This window comes from Oncorhynchus kisutch, unplaced genomic scaffold, assembly GCF_002021735.2.
Source record: "Oncorhynchus kisutch isolate 150728-3 unplaced genomic scaffold, Okis_V2 scaffold792, whole genome shotgun sequence".
NCBI lineage: Eukaryota > Metazoa > Chordata > Actinopteri > Salmoniformes > Salmonidae > Oncorhynchus > Oncorhynchus kisutch.
In genome coordinates this window covers 17,927-37,058 of record NW_022262737.1, presented here as the reverse complement: position 1 = coordinate 37,058, position 19,132 = coordinate 17,927, and the positions used below count along the sequence as shown (strand labels likewise).

Below are 19,132 nucleotides of genomic sequence, written 5' to 3'. Positions count from 1 at the left end.
TCACCCTGACACGAAGCCAGTACATCCATCAACCACAGGAGGAGAGGAATAGATGGTTCACCCTGACACGAAGCCAGTACATCCATCAACCACAGGAGGAGAGGAATAGATGTTTCACCCTGACACGAAGCCAGTACATCCATCAACCACAGGAGGAGAGGAATAGATGTTTCACCCTGACACGAAGCCAGTACATCCATCAACCACAGGAGGAGAGGGATGGATGTTTCACCCTGACGCGAAGCCAGTACATCCATCAACCACAGGAGGAGAGGAATAGATGTTTCACCCTGACACGAAGCCAGTACATCCATCAACCACAGGAGGAGAGGAATAGATGTTTCACCCTGACACGAAGCCAGTACATCCATCAACCACAGGAGGAGAGGAATAGATGTTTCACCCTGACACGAAGCCAGTACATCCATCAACCACAGGAGGAGAGGAATAGATGTTCCACCCTGACACGAAGCCAGTACATCCATCAACCACAGGAGGAGAGGAATAGATGTTTCACCCTGACACGAAGCCAGTACATCCATCAACCACAGGAGGAGAGGAATAGATGTTTCACCCTGACACGAAGCCAGTACATCCATCAACCACAGGAGGAGAGGAATAGATGTTTCACCCTGACACGAAGCCAGTACATCCATCAACCACAGGAGGAGAGGAATAGATGTTTCACCCTGACACGAAGCCAGTACATCCATCAACCACAGGAGGAGAGGAATAGATGTTCCACCCTGACACGAAGCCAGTACATCCATCAACCACAGGAGGAGAGGAATAGATGTTTCACCCTGACACGAAGCCAGTACATCCATCAACCACAGGAGGAGAGGAATAGATGTTTCACCCTGACACGAAGCCAGTACATCCATCAACCACAGGAGGAGAGGAATAGATGTTTCACCCTGACACGAAGCCAGTACATCCATCAACCACAGGAGGAGAGGAATAGATGTTTCACCCTGACACGAAGCCAGTACATCAATCAACCACAGGAGGAGAGGAATAGATGTTTCACCCTGACACGAAGCCAGTACATCCATCAACCACAGGAGGAGAGGAATAGATGGTTCACCCTGACACGAAGCCAGTACATCAATCAACCACAGGAGGAGAGGAATAGATGTTTCACCCTGACACGAAGCCAGTACATCCATCAACCACAGGAGGAGAGGAATAGATGTTTCACCCTGACACGAAGCCAGTACATCCATCAACCACAGGAGGAGAGGAATAGATGTTTCACCCTGACACGAAGCCAGTACATCAATCAACCACAGGAGGAGAGGGATGGATGTTTCACCCTGACACGAAGCCAGTACATCCATCAACCACAGGAGGAGAGGAATAGATGTTTCACCCTGACACGAAGCCAGTACATCCATCAACCACAGGAGGAGAGGAATAGATGTTTCACCCTGACACGAAGCCAGTACATCCATCAACCATAGGAGGAGAGGGATGGATGTTTCACCCTGACACGAAGCCAGTACATCCATCAACCACAGGAGGAGAGGAATAGATGTTTCACCCTGACACGAAGCCAGTACATCCATCAACCACAGGAGGAGAGGAATAGATGTTTCACCCTGACACGAAGCCAGTACATCCATCAACCACAGGAGGAGAGGAATAGATGTTTCACCCTGACACGAAGCCAGTACATCCATCAACCACAGGAGGAGAGGAATAGATGGTTCACCCTGACACGAAGCCAGTACATCCATCAACCACAGGAGGAGAGGAATAGATGAAACAGACTAAAATAAATAAAAGTCTTACTTTGTATAAATAGAATTCAAGTTAAGTAAAATATTGCTAATATTAGTCTCTATATATGACTATATAATACAAATGTTTATTTTTATTTTTTATAAAAGGTCCCTACTACTACTGTCGTATATAAAGTACATTTAGTATTTTATGTAACAATTTGTACAAGATTTCTGAAAACATGAGTACCCCGAAATAGAACACGTCATTGTGTGAAACCGTTGTTACGTTAATGAGTATGATCTCCATCCATCCAGAGGGGTACGTCCAGAACCTCTAACGACCAGGTGATGAGATGAGATTTAAAAAAACAACAACATCCCTTTTGTGAGACTGGTCAGACTACATGATAACACCCTGGTCGGTCAGCTCCGTTAGTCTCTGGTCAGCCCCGTTAGTCTCTGGTCAGCTCCGTTAGTCTCTGGTCAGCTCTGTTAGTCTCTGGTCAGCTCCGTTAGTCTCTGGTCAGCCCCGTTAGTCTCTGGTCAGCCCCGTTAGTCTCTGGTTAGCCCCGTTAGTCTCTGGTCAGCCCCGTTAGTCTCTGGTCAGCCCGTTAGTCTCTGGTCAGCCCCGTTAGTCTCTCACAGGTGACGGACATGACCCAAAACATCACAGTGTCAACAAGCTCATCGTCACGCATTCTGTACGTCTTTCTAAAGTGGATTCCTGAGCTCGTCTTTAAAGCTCCTCAGTCCTCTTTGGGAGAGCCACCGTTGGAATACATGGATTTTTATACATGCGCTTTTCATGGACACAAAAGATCTCTTCAACCCTACCCTTGTGGGATACCCACGGCTGTGCTATGCCGAGTGACGGAGGTGACTGGCCGAGTGACGGAGGTGACTGGCCGAGTGACGGAGGTGACTGGCCGAGTGACGGAGGTGACTGGCTGGCCGGGTGGAGGAGGTGACTGGCCGAGTGACGGATGTGACTGGCCGGGTGACGGAGGTGACTGGCCGGGTGGAGGAGGTGACTGGCCGAGTGACGGAGGTGACTGGCTGGCCGGGTGGAGGAGGTGACTGGCCGAGTGACGGAGGTGACTGGCCGGGTGGAGGAGGTGACTGGCCGAGTGACGGAGGTGACTGGCCGGGTGACGGAGGTGACTGGCCGAGTGACGGAGGTGACTGGCTGGCCGGGTGGAGGAGGTGACTGGCCGAGTGACGGAGGTGACTGGCCGGGTGGAGGAGGTGACTGGCCGAGTGACGGAGGTGACTGGCCGGGTGGAGGAGGTGACTGGCCGAGTGACGGAGGTGACCGGGTGGAGTGTCTGTCGGAGGTGACACGTCAGGGGTAAAGGGGTCAGAGGTAGGGTTCTCCGAAGGTCTTGCGACACTCCATGACCCCAGCGCTGGGCGGACGGTCGCAGTTGTGCGTCAGCTTCACCAGGTTGGGGCTGAGGTGGTCGTACGCCATCTTGTATTCGCGGTCAAAAGCGTCTGGAGGGAGGAGAAAGAGTGAGATGAGTTATAACACAACGATGTTCAACACCGATTTAAATGTCATTTAAACTGAAGACCTTCTGGAGGAAAACGCTGCAGACCACTGCAGGAGCATTCAACAGTGTATGGGTTGACTTCTAGAGGACGTGTATGGGTTGACTTCTAGAGGACGTGTATGGGTTGACTTCTAGATGACGTGTATGGGTTGACTTCTAGATGACGTGTATGGGTTGACTTCTAGATGACGTGTATGGGTTGACTTCTAGAGGACGTGTATGGGTTGACTTCTAGAGGACGTGTATGGGTTGACTTCTAGAGGATGTGTATGGGTTGACTTCTAGATGACGTGTATGGGTTGACTTCTAGATGACGTGTATGGGTTGACTTCTAGATGACGTGTATGGGTTGACTTCTAGAGGACGTGTATGGGTTGACTTCTAGAGGACGTGTATGGGTTGACTTCTAGATGACGTGTATGGGTTGACTTCTAGATGATGTTTATGGGTTGACTTCTAGATGATGTTTATGGGTTGACTTCTAGATGACGTGTATGGGGGGGTTGACTTCTAGAGGACGTGTATGGGGGGGTTGACTTCTAGAGGACGTGTATGGGTTGACTTCTAGAGGACGTGTATGGGTTGACTTCTAGATGACGTGTATGGGTTGACTTCTAGATGATGTTTATGGGTTGACTTCTAGAGGACGTGTATGGGTTGACTTCTAGAGGACGTGTATGGGTTGACTTCTAGAGGACGTGTATGGGGGGGTTGACTTCTAGATGACGTGTATGGGTTGACTTCTAGATGACGTGTATGGGTTGACTTCTAGATGACGTGTATGGGTTGACTTCTAGATGATGTTTATGGGTTGACTTCTAGATGACGTGTATGGGTTGACTTCTAGAGGACGTGTATGGGTTGACTTCTAGATGACGTGTATGGGTTGACTTCTAGATGACGTGTATGGGTTGACTTCTAGATGATGTTTATGGGTTGACTTCTAGAGGACGTGTATGGGTTGACTTCTAGATGATGTTTATGGGTTGACTTCTAGATGACGTGTATGGGTTGACTTCTAGATGATGTTTCTGTGCCTTGTTGCACCTGAAGAGTAGTTGGCTGTGAGTACACTACAGTACTTCTGAAACTACTAGCACAATGAAAGCAGGCTTACCGATGTCAATGTTGTCCTTTCCCAGAGCCACCAGACACAGGAAGAGGATGTCTCTGTACAGACTCCTGCAGAGGGATGGGCACAGGGACGTTAGATTTTACAGAGGACATTTAGCAGACTAGCTACAGTAGATAGCATGAACGACTGTCTGTCTTTGACATCAAAGGGGCTAATGATACTTAATGTTGACTGTATCCTTTTTCCCAACCTTGCTATATTTACACCAACTGACTCAAATCAAATCAAATTTTATTGGTCACATACACTTGGTTAGCAGATGTTATTGAGTGTAGCGAAAGGCTTGTTCTTCTAGTCCCGACAGTGCAGTAAAATCGAACAGTCTCCCAACAACTACCTAATACACACTAATCTAAAGGGGTGAATGAGAATATGTACAGTTGAAGTCAGACGTTTACATACACCTTAGCCAACTACATTTAAACTCAGTTTTTCCACAATTCCTGACATTTAATCCTAGTAAAGAAATTCTCTGTCTTAGGTCAGTTAGGATCATCACTTTATTTTAAGAATATTAAATGTCCGAATAATAGTAGAGAGAATGAATTATTTCAGCTTTTATTTATTTCATCACATTCCCAGTGGGTCAGAAGTTTACATACACTCAATTAGTATTTGGTAGCATTGCCTTTAAAAATGGTTTCAAATGTTTCGGGCAGCCTTCCACAATAAGTTGGGTGAATTGTGACCCATTCCTCCTGACAGAGCTGGTGTAAATGAGTCAGGTTTGTAGGCCTCCTTGCTCGCACATGCTTTTTCAGTTCTGCCCACAGATTTTCTATGGGATTGAGGTCAGGGCTTTGTGATGGCCAGTCCAATATCTTGACATTGTTGTCTTTAAGCCATTTTGTCACAACTTTGGAAGTATGCTTGGGGTCATTGTCCATTTGGAAGACCCATTTGCGACCAAGCTTTAACTTCCTGATGTCTTGAGATGTTGCTTCAGTATATCCACATAATTTTCCTACCTCATGATGCCATCTATTTTATAAAGTGCACCAGTCCCTCCTGCAGCAAAACCCCCCCACAACTTGATGCTGACACCCCCGTGCTTCACGGTTGGGATGGTGTTCTTCTGCTTGCAAGCATCCCCCTTTTTCCTCCAAACATAACGATGGTCATTATGGCCAAACAGTTCTATTTTTGTTTCATCAGACCAGAGGACATTTTCCCAAAAAGTACGATCTTTGTCCCCATGTGCAGTTGCAAACCATAGTCTGACTTTTTTTATGGCGGTTTTGGAGCAGTGGCTTCTTCCTTGCTGAGCGGCCTTTCAGGTTATGTCGATATAGGCCTCATTTGATTGTGGATATAGATACTTGTGTACCTGTTTCCTCCAGCATCTTCACAAGGTCCTTTGCTGTTGTTCTGGGATTGATATGCACTTTTTGCACTAAAGTACGTTCATCTCTAAGAGACAGAACGCGTCTCCTTCCTGAGTGGTATGACGGCTGCATGGTCCCATGGTGTTTATAGTTGCATACTATTATTTGTACAGATGAACGTGGTACCTTCAGGTGTTTAGAAATTGCTCCCAAGGATGAACCAGACTTGTGTAGGTCTAGAATTTTTGTTGAGGTCTTGGCTGATTTCTTTTGATTTTCCCATGATGTCAAGCAAAGAGGCACTGAGTTTGAAGGTAGGTCTTGAAATACATCCACAGGTACACCTCCAATTGAATCAAATGATGTCAGTTAGCCTATCAGAAGCTTCTAAAGACGGGACATATTTTTCTTGACTATATTATGGCTATATTATCAAAGCTGTTTAAAGGCACAGTCAACTTAGTGTCTGTAAACTTCTGACCCACTGGAATTGTGATACAGTGAATTATAAGTGAAATAATCTGTCTGTAAACAATTGTTGGAAAAATTACTTGTGTCATGCACAAAGTAGATGTCCTAACCGACTTGCCAAAACTATAGTTTGTTAACAAGAAATTTGTGGAGTGGTTGAAAAACGAGTTTTAATGACTTCAACCTAAGGTGTATGTAAACTTCTCTCTTCAACTGTACATATAAATTTATGGATGAGCGATGGCCGAGTGGCATTTAGTGATGCGCTCTGAATGTTGCAGAGAGATAGAAATAGGATGAGTAGAGCTGATGATTCTTTATCCTGGCAGACAATCATGTCTGTTCTACATGAAACATTTCTATCTGAATGTTGCAGAGAGATAGAAATAGGACGAGTAGAGCTGATGATTCTTTATCCTGGCAGACAATCATGTCTGTTCTACATGAAACATTTCTATCTGAATGTTGCAGAGAGATAGAAATAGGACGAGTAGAGCTGATGATTCTTTATCCTGGCAGACAATCATGTCTGTTCTACATGACGCATTTCTATCTGAATGTTTCAGTAGCGTTACATCCTCCTGAACATGCCCCTGGACAATGGCGTCATCAATGTGTAACCCCTGACCTTTGCCTCTTGACCCCCAGGCTCTGCCCCAGCAGCTGTAGGAGCTGTCCCATTGGTCGAGAGACGTCGTTCCTCTGGATGCTCTTGACCACGCTGTGGAGTAGCTCCTCCCCAAACGGACGCTCCGCCTCGCTCACAGGACGACACAACGGGTAGCCCACACCTGGAGGCAGGGGTCAGGGGTCAGAAAGATGGATATGTAGGCTACACTAATACACACTTCATATATAACAAACGTGTCCACGTATACACACACACACACACACACACACACACACACACACGTAGGTATGCAAGACCGATCACACACACACACACACACACACGTAGGTATGCAAGACCGATCACACACACACACACACACACACGTAGGTATGCAAGACCGATCACACACACACACACACACGTAGGTATGCAAGACCGATCACACACACACACACACACGTAGGTATGCAAGACCGATCACACACACACACACACACACGTAGGTATGCAAGACCGATCACACACACACACACACACGTAGGTATGCAAGACCGATCACACACACACACACACGTAGGTATGCAAGACCGATCACACACACACACACACACGTAGGTATGCAAGACCGATCACACACACACACACACACGTAGGTATGCAAGACCGATCACACACACACACACACACGTAGGTATGCAAGACCGATCACACACACACACACACACAGTAAAACACAGATGCTAACCCATTCTCAAATACAGGAGTAGATAATACAGGAGTGTATTTGAGATCCAACTAGACGAAGACACACATTTAAAATGTTGGAAGAACTGAATAAAACGAATCACTAGAAACAACATCATTTAGACAAGTCGATCAAAGACAGCCCACAGAATTGCCAAGACTGTCAGCCAAGTGGAAAACAGCAATACAGCGATGCATTTTCAACCACATAATGTAACCGATGACAGAGAAAACGAAAACAGGTTTTTCCCAAAACGACGACAAGGAGAACAAACAGGGTGCAGCAAAGCAGAGAAGAGCAGACAGGACACACACACACAGAGAGACAAAGGAGAGAGACTCGGCTGCCGAGTCCTAAAGAGAACACTCACTGTCTAACAACAGAGCACAATTAAGCCCTGAAACACAGAGAACAGAGAGAACAACAGACCCCTGTTAGCTCCCAGACATTAGTAACCGAGGACAGTAACCGAGGACAGAGAAAACGAAAACAGGTTTTCAGCACACAGAGATCCAAAATGGCTGCCACATAGCTGCCCATGGTTCAGAGCTCTTCCATCTGCCAAAGTTAGGCTACAAGACATACACAATTCATACAGATATGCACTTCTTAAAACCACATTAAATTGCAGACTTATGACTTTATCTGTTCCTTGATAAAACAAGGTGCTGAGACGGCTTCATACCCTGCTGTAGACTGACTTAATGCATTTCACTGAGACGGCTTCAGGACCTGCTGTAGACTGTGACTTAATGCATTTCACTGAGACTGTTTCAGGACCTGCTGTAGACTGACTTAATGCATTTCACTGAGACGGCTTCAGGACCTGCTGTAGACTGTGACTTAATGCATTTCACTGAGACGGTTTCAGGACCTGCTGTAGACTGACTTAATGCATTTCACTGAGACGGTTTCAGGACCTGCTGTAGACTGTGACTTAATGCATTTCACTGAGACGGTTTCAGGACCTGTTGTAGACTGACTTAATGCATTTCACTGAGACGGTTTCAGGACCTGCTGTAGACTGACTTAATGCATTTCACTGAGACGGTTTCAGGACCTGCTGTAGACTGACTTAATGCATTTCACTGAGACGGTTTCAGGACCTGCTGTAGACTGACTTAATGCATTTCACTGAGACGGTTTCAGGACCTGCTGTAGACTGTGACTTAATGCATTTCACTGAGACGGTTTCAGGACCTGCTGTAGACTGACTTAATGCATTTCACTGAGACGGTTTCAGGACCTGCTGTAGACTGTGACTTAATGCATTTCACTGAGACGGTTTCAGGACCTGCTGTAGACTGACTTTATGAATTTCACTGAGACGGTTTCAGGACCTGCTGTAGACTGACTTAATGCATTTCACTGAGACGGTTTCAGGACCTGCTGTAGACTGACTTAATGCATTTCACTGAGACGGCTTCAGGACCTGCTGTAGACTGTGACTTAATGCATTTCACTGAGACGGTTTCAGGACCTGCTGTAGACTGTGACTTAATGCATTTCACTGAGACGGTTTCAGGACCTGTTGTAGACTGACTTAATGCATTTCACTGAGACGGTTTCAGGACCTGCTGTAGACTGACTTAATGCATTTCACTGAGACGGCTTCAGGACCTGCTGTAGAATATGACTTAATGCATTTCACTGAGACGGTTTCAGGACCTACTGTAGACTGTGACTTAATGCATTTCACTGAGACTGTTTCACGACCTGCTGTTAATGCATTTCACTGAGACGGTTTCAGGACCTGCTGTTAATGCATTTCACTGAGACGGTTTCAGGACCTGCTGTTAATGCATTTCACTGAGACTGTTTCAGGACCTGCTGTTAATGCATTTCACTGAGACGGTTTCAGGACCTGCTGTAGACTGACTTAATGCATTTCACTGAGACGGTTTCAGGACCTGCTGTAGAATATGACTTAATGCATTTCACTGAGACGGCTTCAGGACCTGCTGTAGACTGACTTAATGCATTTCACTGAGACGGTTTCAGGACCTGTTGTAGACTGACTTAATGCATTTCACTGAGACGGTTTCAGGACCTGCTGTAGACTGACTTAATGCATTTCACTGAGACGGTTTCAGGACATGCTGTAGACTGACTTAATGCATTTCACTGAGACGGTTTCAGGACCTGCTGTAGACTGACTTAATGCATTTCACTGAGACGGTTTCAGGACCTGCTGTAGACTGACTTAATGCATTTCACTGAGACGGTTTCAGGACCTGCTGTAGACTGACTTAATGCATTTCACTGAGACGGTTTCAGGACCTGCTGTAGACTGACTTAATGCATTTCACTGAGACGGTTTCAGGACCTGCTGTAGACTGACTTAATGCATTTCACTGAGACGGTTTCAGGACCTGCTGTAGACTGACTTAATGCATTTCACTGAGACGGTTTCAGGACCTGCTGTAGACTGACTTAATGCATTTCACTGAGACGGTTCAGGGCCTGCTGTAGACTGACTTAATGCATTTCACTGAGACGGTTTCAGGACCTGCTGTAGACTGTAACCTACTCTGCGTGTTCCACAGGATGTAGAACGGCTGGATGAGATCCCGGTGCAGCTTGAGGTTGTCCCATAAGATCTGGATCAACACGTGTTTACTGTCCTCTGACATCCAATGGCGAGGGACCTGGGGACGGACAGGGACAGATATGACACACACACACCAGCTCAATGACAATATATATGAGACACACACACACCAGCTCAATGACAATATATCTGGAGGGAGACGTAGAGACAGATATGAGACACACACACACACCAGCTCAATGACAATATATATGAGACACACACACACCAGCTCAATGACAATATATCTGGAGGGAGACATAGAGACAGATATGAGACACACACTGACAGGGAATAAGGGGTGAGGTGTATAGACAGGGAATAAAGGGTGAGGTGTATAGACAGGGAATAAGGGGTGAGGTGTATAGACAGGGAATAAGGGGTGAGGTGTATAGACAGGGAATAAGGGTGAGGTGTATAGACAGGGAATAAGGGGTGAGGTGTATAGACAGGGAATAAGGGAGGTGAGGTGTGTATAGACAGGGGAATAAGGGGTGAGGTGTATAGACAGGGAATAAGGGGTGAGGGTGTATAGACAGGGAATAAGGGGTGAGGTGTATAGACAGGGAATAAGGGGTGAGGTATATAGACAGGGAATAAGGGGTGAGGTATATAGACAGGGAATAAGGGGTAAGGTGTATAGACAGGGAATACGGGGTGAGATGTATAGACAGGGAATAAGGGGGTGAGATGTATAGACAGGGAATAAGGGGTGAGGTATATAGACAGGGAATAAGGGGTGAGGTGTATAAACAGGGAATAAGGGGTGAGGTGTATAGACAGGGAATAAGGGTGAGGTGTATAGACAGGGAATAAGGGTTGAGGTGTAAGGGGAATAAGGGGTGAGGTGTATAGACAGGGAATAAGGGGTGAGGTGTATAGACAGGGAATAAGGGGTGAGGTGTATAGACAGGGAATAAGGGGTGAGGTGTATAGACAGGGAATAAGGGGTGAGGTGTATAGACAGGGAATAAGGGGTGAGGTGTATAGACAGGGAATAAGGGGTGAGGTGTATAGACAGGGAATGTATAGACAGTGTTCCCTACCGTAGATCCCCTGTTACAGTGCTCTGAGGTCAGTATGAGTCCAGGCAGGTTGCTGGGCAGGTCCAGACGTCTGAAGGACCAAACCAGGTTCCAGTAGATGATAGGATGGTGGTCCACCACGGCTGACACTGTGATAACAGGGTCTCCCTCGTTCTCCAGCAGGGACTCCAGCTCCTTCCACAGGACCAGGGGACTCAGGTAGGGTACTGTGACTGGTTCTGGGTGGTGGAGACGCCACTCCATATCAACACTCAGGGGGTCCTGGGGGGGTTAAGGGTCAAGGGTTAAAGTTGAGAAGTTAGGGGTTAAAGTTGAGAAGTTAGGGGTCAGGGGTTAAAGTTGAGAAGTTCGGGGTCAGGGGTTAAAGTTGAGAAGTTAGGGGTCAGGGTTTAAAGTTGAAAAGTTAGGGGTTAAAGTTGAGAAGTTAGGGGTTAAAGTTGAAAAGTTTGGGTTAAAGTTGAGAAGTTAGGGGTCAGGTGGATAAAGTTGAGAAGTTAGGCTGTGTGTGTGTGTGAATGTGTGTGTGTGTGAATGTGTGTGAATGTGTGTGTGAATGTGTGTGTGTGTGTGAATGTGTGTGTGTGTGAATGTGTGTGTGTGAATGTGTGTGTGTGTGTGTGTGTGTGTATGTGTGTGTGTGTGTGTGTGTGTGTGTGTGTGTGTATGTGTGTGTGTGTATGTGTATGTGTGTGTGTGTATGTGTGTGTATGTGTGTGTGTGTGTGAACGTGTGTGTGTGTATGTGTATGTGTGTGTGTATGTGTGGGTGTGTGTGTGTGTAAGAATACAGTATTGTGTGTTTTGGGGGTCTGTCTCACGCTAGCTTCGTTGAGTCGGCTGGGCAGGCTGCCTGAAGTGGGTACATTGTGGTTGAGTCGAGTTGGTTCCTCCATGGGGTCAAAGGCACTGACACTTCGCACCATAGCTGACCCCGGGGACAGGGCCCCCTGACGCCGCTCTGTAGGGATCTCTATACACTGGGCCCTGGACGACGACAGCCTGGGCACGGACACACACACACACACACACAGATCCGTGTTAGGACCAGGATGAGCTCCTGTTATCTGTTGCAGATAGTATCAGCAGGGCGGCTACTTCAAACACATTCTCTAATGAGATGTAATCATGTAATCCAACAGAAACCCAAATGAGGAGGGAGAGAGGACACTACCACTATACTAACACTGACTAATAATCTCAGGTCACTAACAGAGAGAGGACACTACCACTATACTAACACTGACTAATAATCTCAGGAAACTAACAGAGAGAGAGGACACTACCACTATACTAACACTGACTAATAATCTCAGGTCACTAACAGAGAGAGAGGACACTACCACTATACTAACACTGACTAATAATCTCAGGAAACTAACAGAGAGAGAGGACACTACCACTATACTAACACTGACTAATAATCTCAGGAAACTAACAGAGAGAGAGGACACTACCACTATACTAACACTGACTAATAATCTCAGGTCACTAACAGAGAGAGAGGACACTACCACTATACTAACACTGACTAATAATCTCAGGTCACTAACAGAGAGAGAGGACACTACCACTATACTAACACTGACTAATAATCTCAGGAAACTAACAGAGAGAGAGGACACTACCACTATACTAACACTGACTAATAATCTCAGGAAACTAAATGGCTAGGGGTGGTAGCCTAGGGGTGGTAGGCTAGGGGTGGTAGACTGGGGGTGGTAGGCTAGGGGGTGGTAGGCTAGGGGGTGGTAGACTGGGGGTGGTAGAATGGGGGTGGTAGGCTAGGGGGGTGGTAGGCTAGGGGTGGTAGACTAGGGGTGGTAGACTAGGGGTGGTAGACTGGGGGTGGTAGGCTAGGGGGTGGTAGGCTAGGGGTGGTAGACTAGGGGTGGTAGACTAGGGGTGGTAACCTAGGTGTGGTAGGCTAGGGGTGGTAGGATAGGGGTGATAGACTGGGGGTGGTAGGCTAGGGGTGGTAGGATGGGGGTGGTAGACTGGGGGTGGTAGGCTAGGGGTGGTAGCCTAGGTGTGGTAGGCTAGGGGTGGTAGGATAGGGGTGGTAGGCTAGGGGTGGTAGACTATGGGTGGTAGGATAGGGGTGGTAGGATAGGGGTGGTAGGCTAGGGGTGGTAGACTAGGGGTGGTAGGCTAGGGGTGGTAGGATAGGAGTGGTAGGATAGGGTGGTAGACTAGGGGTGGTAGGCTAGGGGTGGTAGGATAGGAGTGGTAGGATAGGGGAGGTAGGCTAGGGGTGGTAGGCTAGGGGTGGTAGGCTAGGGGTGGTAGACTAGGGGTGGTAGGATAGGGGTGATAGGCTAGGGGTGGTAGACTAGGGGTGGTAGGATAGGGGAGGTAGGATAGGGGTGGTAGACTAGGGGTGGTAGGCTAGGGGTGGTAGGATAGCAGTGGTAGGATAGGGTGGTAGACTAGGGGTGGTAGGATAGGGGTGGTAGGATAGGGGTGGTAGGATAGAGGTGGTAGGATAGGGGTGGTAGGATAGGGGTGGTAGGATAGGTGTGGTAGGATAGGGGTGGTAGGATAGGGGTAATAGACTGGGGGTGGTAGGCTAGGGGTGGTAGATTAGGGGTGGTAGGATAGGGGTGGTAGGATAGGGGTGGTAGGATAGGGTTTATCTGAGAGGATGGTGGTGGGACAGGGGTTGGTGCGTAGTGTGTAAGTGTATAGTGTATAGTGTGTAGTGTTTTAGTGTGTAAGTGTGTAGTGCGTTGTGTATAGTGTGTAGTGTTTTAGTGTGTAGTGTTTAGTGTGTAAGTGTGTAGTGCGTTGTGTATAGTGTGTAGTGTTTTAGTGTGTAGTGTTTAGTGCGTCGTGTATAGTGTATTGTGTATAGTGTGTAGTGTTTTAGTGTGTAGTGTTTAGTGTGTAGTGTTTAGTGCGTAGTGTATAGTGCAGTGTACCTGTTGTTACCAGAGCAGCCCTCTACAGTGATCCTGGGTGAGAGAGGAGACAGGACAGTAGTGGGACAGGGAGTGGACAGAGTGGACGTCCCGGTGTCCAGACCGGTGGACACAGAGTAGGACGATGACACAGCCTCCTCCGCTGACGGACTGCTCTTCAGGTAGAACCTGAAGGTGAGAGGATGAGAGGAGGAGAGGAGGTGTGATATCAGGGGAACAGGGGAGGTGTTAAATGTCTGTGTGTATATCTAGTGTACCTCCCAGGTCCTCTCAGGTCTCTGATCTCTACATTAAGGAAGGGGAGGAAGGGGTTCCCACAGAAAGGACAGGTGGTGTTGAGGTTGGAGTCGTCAGCCGTCCATCCTGCCATGATCTCCTCGTCGTACACCAGACCGTCACACGTCTTACAGCGAGAACAGCTGGAGATCAACAGCTGGAAACACACACAGCAGAGCCAAGATGGACATTAGGTCAATCAGGGGTCGGCACAAAATGGCAGAGACCACCCCTTGGCCTGGTTGTATGAATGAGAAGTGTCCTTGGTCCCTTTGTCTCGCATGTCATTGATACTTGATTGATCATCCTATCTGAAAATCAAAGCTATTCTGTAGTGTTGGCTTCGTTTCAATGTTCCTGTGAGTTGTTCTGGTTTAGTTTGAGAGGTCTGTAAGTGTGGTGTCCTCACCTCCATGGCGTGGTTCTGGAAGACACTGGTACTGCTGGTGTAGCGAGACGAGCCCAGATCAGAGCAGTCTGGGGGAGGAAAGCCTGGAGGAGAGACAGGACACAACCGGGAGAAGGAGCACACCATCATCCCATGAACATCTGCTATCATTGGTGTCAGCAGTAAACAGTCTCTGATGGCTAGCCGTTAGCGAAGCGCTAACTCAGGGCAGGACTTTCCATGTCAGGAGTGCCAGTGCCCTACTTGCACACTGGATGCTGATGAGACAGGAGAAGGGCAGAGGGTCTGAGTAGCATGATGAATAGCTCCAATCAGACTTCACCTCAATCCCCTCAACTGCACAAGGCATCGTCTGCTGGTAGAGTTTGGTAAGAGTCCTTTCTCCCTCCCCTACATCCTGTCTGATCCTAGCTCCACCCTCTCTCTCCTCCTCAGTGACAGGACAGTACCTGGTTGTCTGATCCTAGCTCCACCCTCTCTCTCCTCCTCAGTGACAGGACAGTACCTGGTTGTCTGATCCTAGCTCCTCCCCCTCTCTCTCTCCTCCTTAGTGACAGGACAGTCAGTACCTGGTTGTCTGATCCTAGCTCCTCCCTCTCTCCTCCTCAGTGACAGGACAGTACCTGGTTGTCTGATCCTAGCTCCTCCCTCTCTCTCTCCTCCTCAGTGACAGGACAGTACCTGGTTGTCTGATCCTAGCTCCTCCCTTTCTCTCCTCCTCAGTGACAGGACAGTACCTGGTTGTCTGATCCTAGCTCCACCCTCTCTCTCCTCCTCAGTGACAGGACAGTACCTGGTTGTCTGATCCTAGCTCCTCCCTCTCTCCTCCTCAGTGACAGGACAGTACCTGGTTGTCTGATCCTAGCTCCTCCCTTTCTCTCCTCCTCAGTGACAGGACAGTACCTGGTTGTCTGATCCTAGCTCCTCTCTCTCTCCTCCTCAGTGACAGGACAGTACCTGGTTGTCTGATCCTAGCTCCTCCCTCTCTCCTCCTCAGTGACAGGACAGTACCTGGTTGTCTGATCCTAGCTCCTCCCCCTCTCTCTCTCCTCCTCAGTGACAGGACAGTACCTGGTTGTCTGATCCTAGCTCCTCCCCCTCTCTCTCTCCTCCTCAGTGACAGGACAGTACCTGGTTGTCTGATCCTAGCTCCACCCTCTCTCTCTCCTCCTTAGTGACAGTCAGTACCTGGTTGTCTGATCCTAGCTCCTCCCCCTCTCTCTCTCCTCCTCAGTGACAGGACAGTACCTGGTTGTCTGATCCTAGCTCCTCCCTCTCTCCTCCTCAGTGACAGGACAGTACCTGGTTGTCTGATCCTAGCTCCTCCCCCTCTCTCTCTCCTCCTCAGTGACAGGACAGTACCTGGTTGTCTGATCCTAGCTCCTCCCTCTCTCCTCCTCAGTGACAGGACAGTACCTGGTTGTCTGATCCTAGCTCCTCCCCCTCTCTCCTCCTCAGTGACAGGACAGTACCTGGTTGTCTGATCCTAGCTCCTCCCTCTCTCCTCCTCAGTGACAGGACAGTACCTGGTTGTCTGATCCTAGCTCCTCCCTCTCTCTCCTCCTCAGTGACAGGACAGTACCTGGTTGTCTGATCCTAGCTCCTCCCTCTCTCTCCTCCTCAGTGACAGGACAGTACCTGGTTGTCTGATCCTAGCTCCTCCCCCTCCCTCTCCTCTTCAGTGACAGGACAGTACCTGGTTGTCTGATCCTAGCTCCTCCCTCTCTCTCTCTCCTCCTCAGTGACAGGACAGTACCTGGTTGTCTGATCCTAGCTCCTCCCCCTCCCTCTCCTCCTCAGTGACAGGACAGAAATATGTTACCTGTCTGTCTGTGTGTGGAACTGTCCAGTCTGCTCCTCGGGGGACTGCGTCTGGATGGGCTTCTCCTTGGGCTCCTACGGGGCCCGGGGCCATTTCTCTGAGGGGAGGTGATGGAGCCGTCTGGGTCCCCCAGGCCCTCCTCATCCACATCCAACAGGGAGGAGCAGTCAGGGTCCATGCCCAGAGAGGACACACTCAGACGGTCACAGTTACCATCCTGGAGGGGGTGGACAATGGAGGTTCAGGAACAAAACAAATGTTGCTGTAATGTGTTTGAGAATGTGAGAGGCACCTAGCTGCATTATGTAGTGGGATGTGGACAAGACACTTTGATTCGTGTCACACAGTATTATAAAATATCTTACGCCATTCAGAAATGTGTTATTTTGACTGACGCACCAGTAGAACAACCTCCATTGACAAACCGCTGAGCGTACCTTGGTGGGCACGGTGTAGGAGGTGGCCAGGCGAGAGTACCACCGGCTAGCCTTCTCTGCCACACCTTTCCCTGCCGAGACCATGCTGCTCTTCAACACATCCAGGGTGGGGGTGAGGAGCTGGTCCAGGGCGAAGGAGGAGGAGGACAGAGACGGGGACAGCAAACCCAGGTCCCGGTCTCTCTCCCTCTCCCGGTAGGGGCTGGGCTGTGGGCTGGGGGTGGAGCGGGGACAGGGGGGTGAGGACCAGAGCCTCTGTCTGGCAGGCTGGGAGGGCGAGGGGGAGTTTGTGGGTCCTGGAGCGAGGTAATCCTCCTGTCCTGAGAGGGGAGGTATGGGGGAGACTGGCCCGTCGAGGGGTGGTGATAAGTTGGGGGAGGAGGGTGGAGGAACAGGGGACTGGAGGGGTCCTGGAGGTCCAAACTGGGTGTCCGGCTGTTCAGAGGAGAACCCATATGGTTCATGTACATCTCTATCTCCCTAGCCAGGTGGTCCTGGCGCCGGCCCGTAGGGGTCGCGACCCCATCCATCTCCACTTCCAGGTCGTCCTCGTCTGTCTCCCTGGGACTTGGACTCGGCCGCCAGGAGGGACAGCGGATCGAAGCCTGTCTCGATCCCCGTTCGTTTAACGGTGCCCCGTGAGGCTGAGGCCACACCCCAACCGCCATAGCTGGCGCTGCGTTCCCACCGTCCTCTTCCGTGATTGGCTGGTTTTAGCAACGTTCTCTGTGGTTGGTCCGTCCAGATCTAGGTCCTCCAGATCAAAGATGGCGTCTGTATTATTCTTGTCATTCTTGTCCTCGTCACTCCAGTCCCTCTCCTCTCCGTCTTCAGGGCTGTCTCTACGTCTGCGCAGCGCCTGATGGAGAAATGAATAGATCAGATTTGAAAAAAATAGATCAAAATAAATTTGATATTGATAATTTACTGATTCAAAAGGGGATATTTACTTTCAGAAGCAGAAACATAAACAACAGAGAGGAGAACATCAGATCTATGACCTCCCTCTCCCTTTATTAATACAGGTTACTCTCCCTCTCCCTTTATTAATACAGGTTACTCTCCCTCTCCCTTTATTAATACAGGTTACTCTCCCTTTATTAATACAGGTTACTCTCCCTCTCCCTTTATTAATACAGGTTACTCTCCCTCTCCCTTTATTAATACAGGTTACTCATCCCTCTGCCTTTATTAATACAGGTTACTCTCCCTCTCCCTTTATTGATACAGGTTACTCTCCCTTTATTAATAACAGTTACACTCCCTTTATTAATACAGGTTACTCTCCCTCTCCCTTTATTAATACAGGTTACGCTCCCTTTATTAATACAGGTTACTCTCCCTCTCCCTTTATTATACAGGTTACTCTCCCTCTCCCTTTATTAATACAGGTTGCTCTCCCTTTATTAATACAGGTTACTCTCCCTCTCCCTTTATTAATACAGGTTAACTCTCCTCTCCTGCCTTTATTAATCACAGGTTACTCTCTCCCTTTCCCTTTATTAATACAGGTTACTCTCCCTCTTGCCTCTCTTATTAATACAGGGTTCCTTCCTCTCCCTATTATTAAATAACAGGGTTACACTCCCGTTTATTAATACAGTTACTTCCCTCTCCCTTTATTAATACAGGTTACTCTCTCCCTCTCCCTTTATTAGACCAGGTTACTCTCCTCTGGCCTTTATATATAACAGGGTACTCTTCTCCCTTATTATACAGGTACGGTACTCACTCCTCCCTCGTTCCTTTATTAATACAGGTTACTCTCCCTCCTCCCTTTATTAATACAGGTTACTCTCCCTCTGCCCTTATTATACAGGTTAAACTCTCCCTTCCCTTTATTAATACAGGTTACTCCCCCTCTGCCCTTTATTAAATACAGGTTCCTCATCCCTTTATTAATACAGGTTACACTCCTTTATTAAATACAGGTTACTCGCCCTCTCTCCCTTTATTAATACAGGTTACTCTCCCTCTCCCTTTATTAATACAGGTTACTCTCCCTCTGCCTTTATTAATACAGGTTACTCTCCCCTTTATTAATACAGGTTACTCTCCCTCTAGGC

At 48.3% G+C, this 19,132-nt stretch overlaps 1 protein-coding gene across 1 annotated transcript; it reads right to left on the bottom strand.

Moving 5' to 3' along the window:
• Positions 1-1,723: 1,723 nt before the first annotated feature.
• LOC109886706 (C-myc promoter-binding protein) lies at positions 1,724-18,034 on the bottom strand. The gene is made up of 14 exons (XM_031816415.1): positions 18,017-18,034; positions 17,755-17,925; positions 17,067-17,501; positions 16,630-16,846; positions 14,808-14,890; positions 14,380-14,555; positions 14,123-14,290; positions 12,023-12,203; positions 11,206-11,466; positions 10,100-10,217; positions 7,940-7,966; positions 6,840-7,002; positions 4,398-4,462; positions 1,724-3,221 (listed from the first exon to the last, which is right to left on the bottom strand). Exons 1-14 carry the CDS (start codon positions 18,032-18,034, stop codon positions 3,085-3,087), a joined length of 2,220 nt encoding a protein of 739 aa, XP_031672275.1. The 3' UTR covers positions 1,724-3,084.
• Positions 18,035-19,132: the final 1,098 nt, after the last annotated feature.

What these genes read in the sequence shown, in the direction of transcription:
- LOC109886706 (XM_031816415.1), bottom strand. An exon ending in GCCAATCACGGAAGAGGACG is followed by an intron (nt 17,502 to 17,754) that starts GTGGGAACGCAG and finishes TCCTCTGAACAG; the next exon opens with CCGGACACCCAGTTTGGACC. An exon ending in AAAGGACAACATTGACATCG is followed by an intron (nt 3,222 to 4,397) that starts GTAAGCCTGCTT and finishes TCCTCCCTCCAG; the next exon opens with ACGCTTTTGACCGCGAATAC.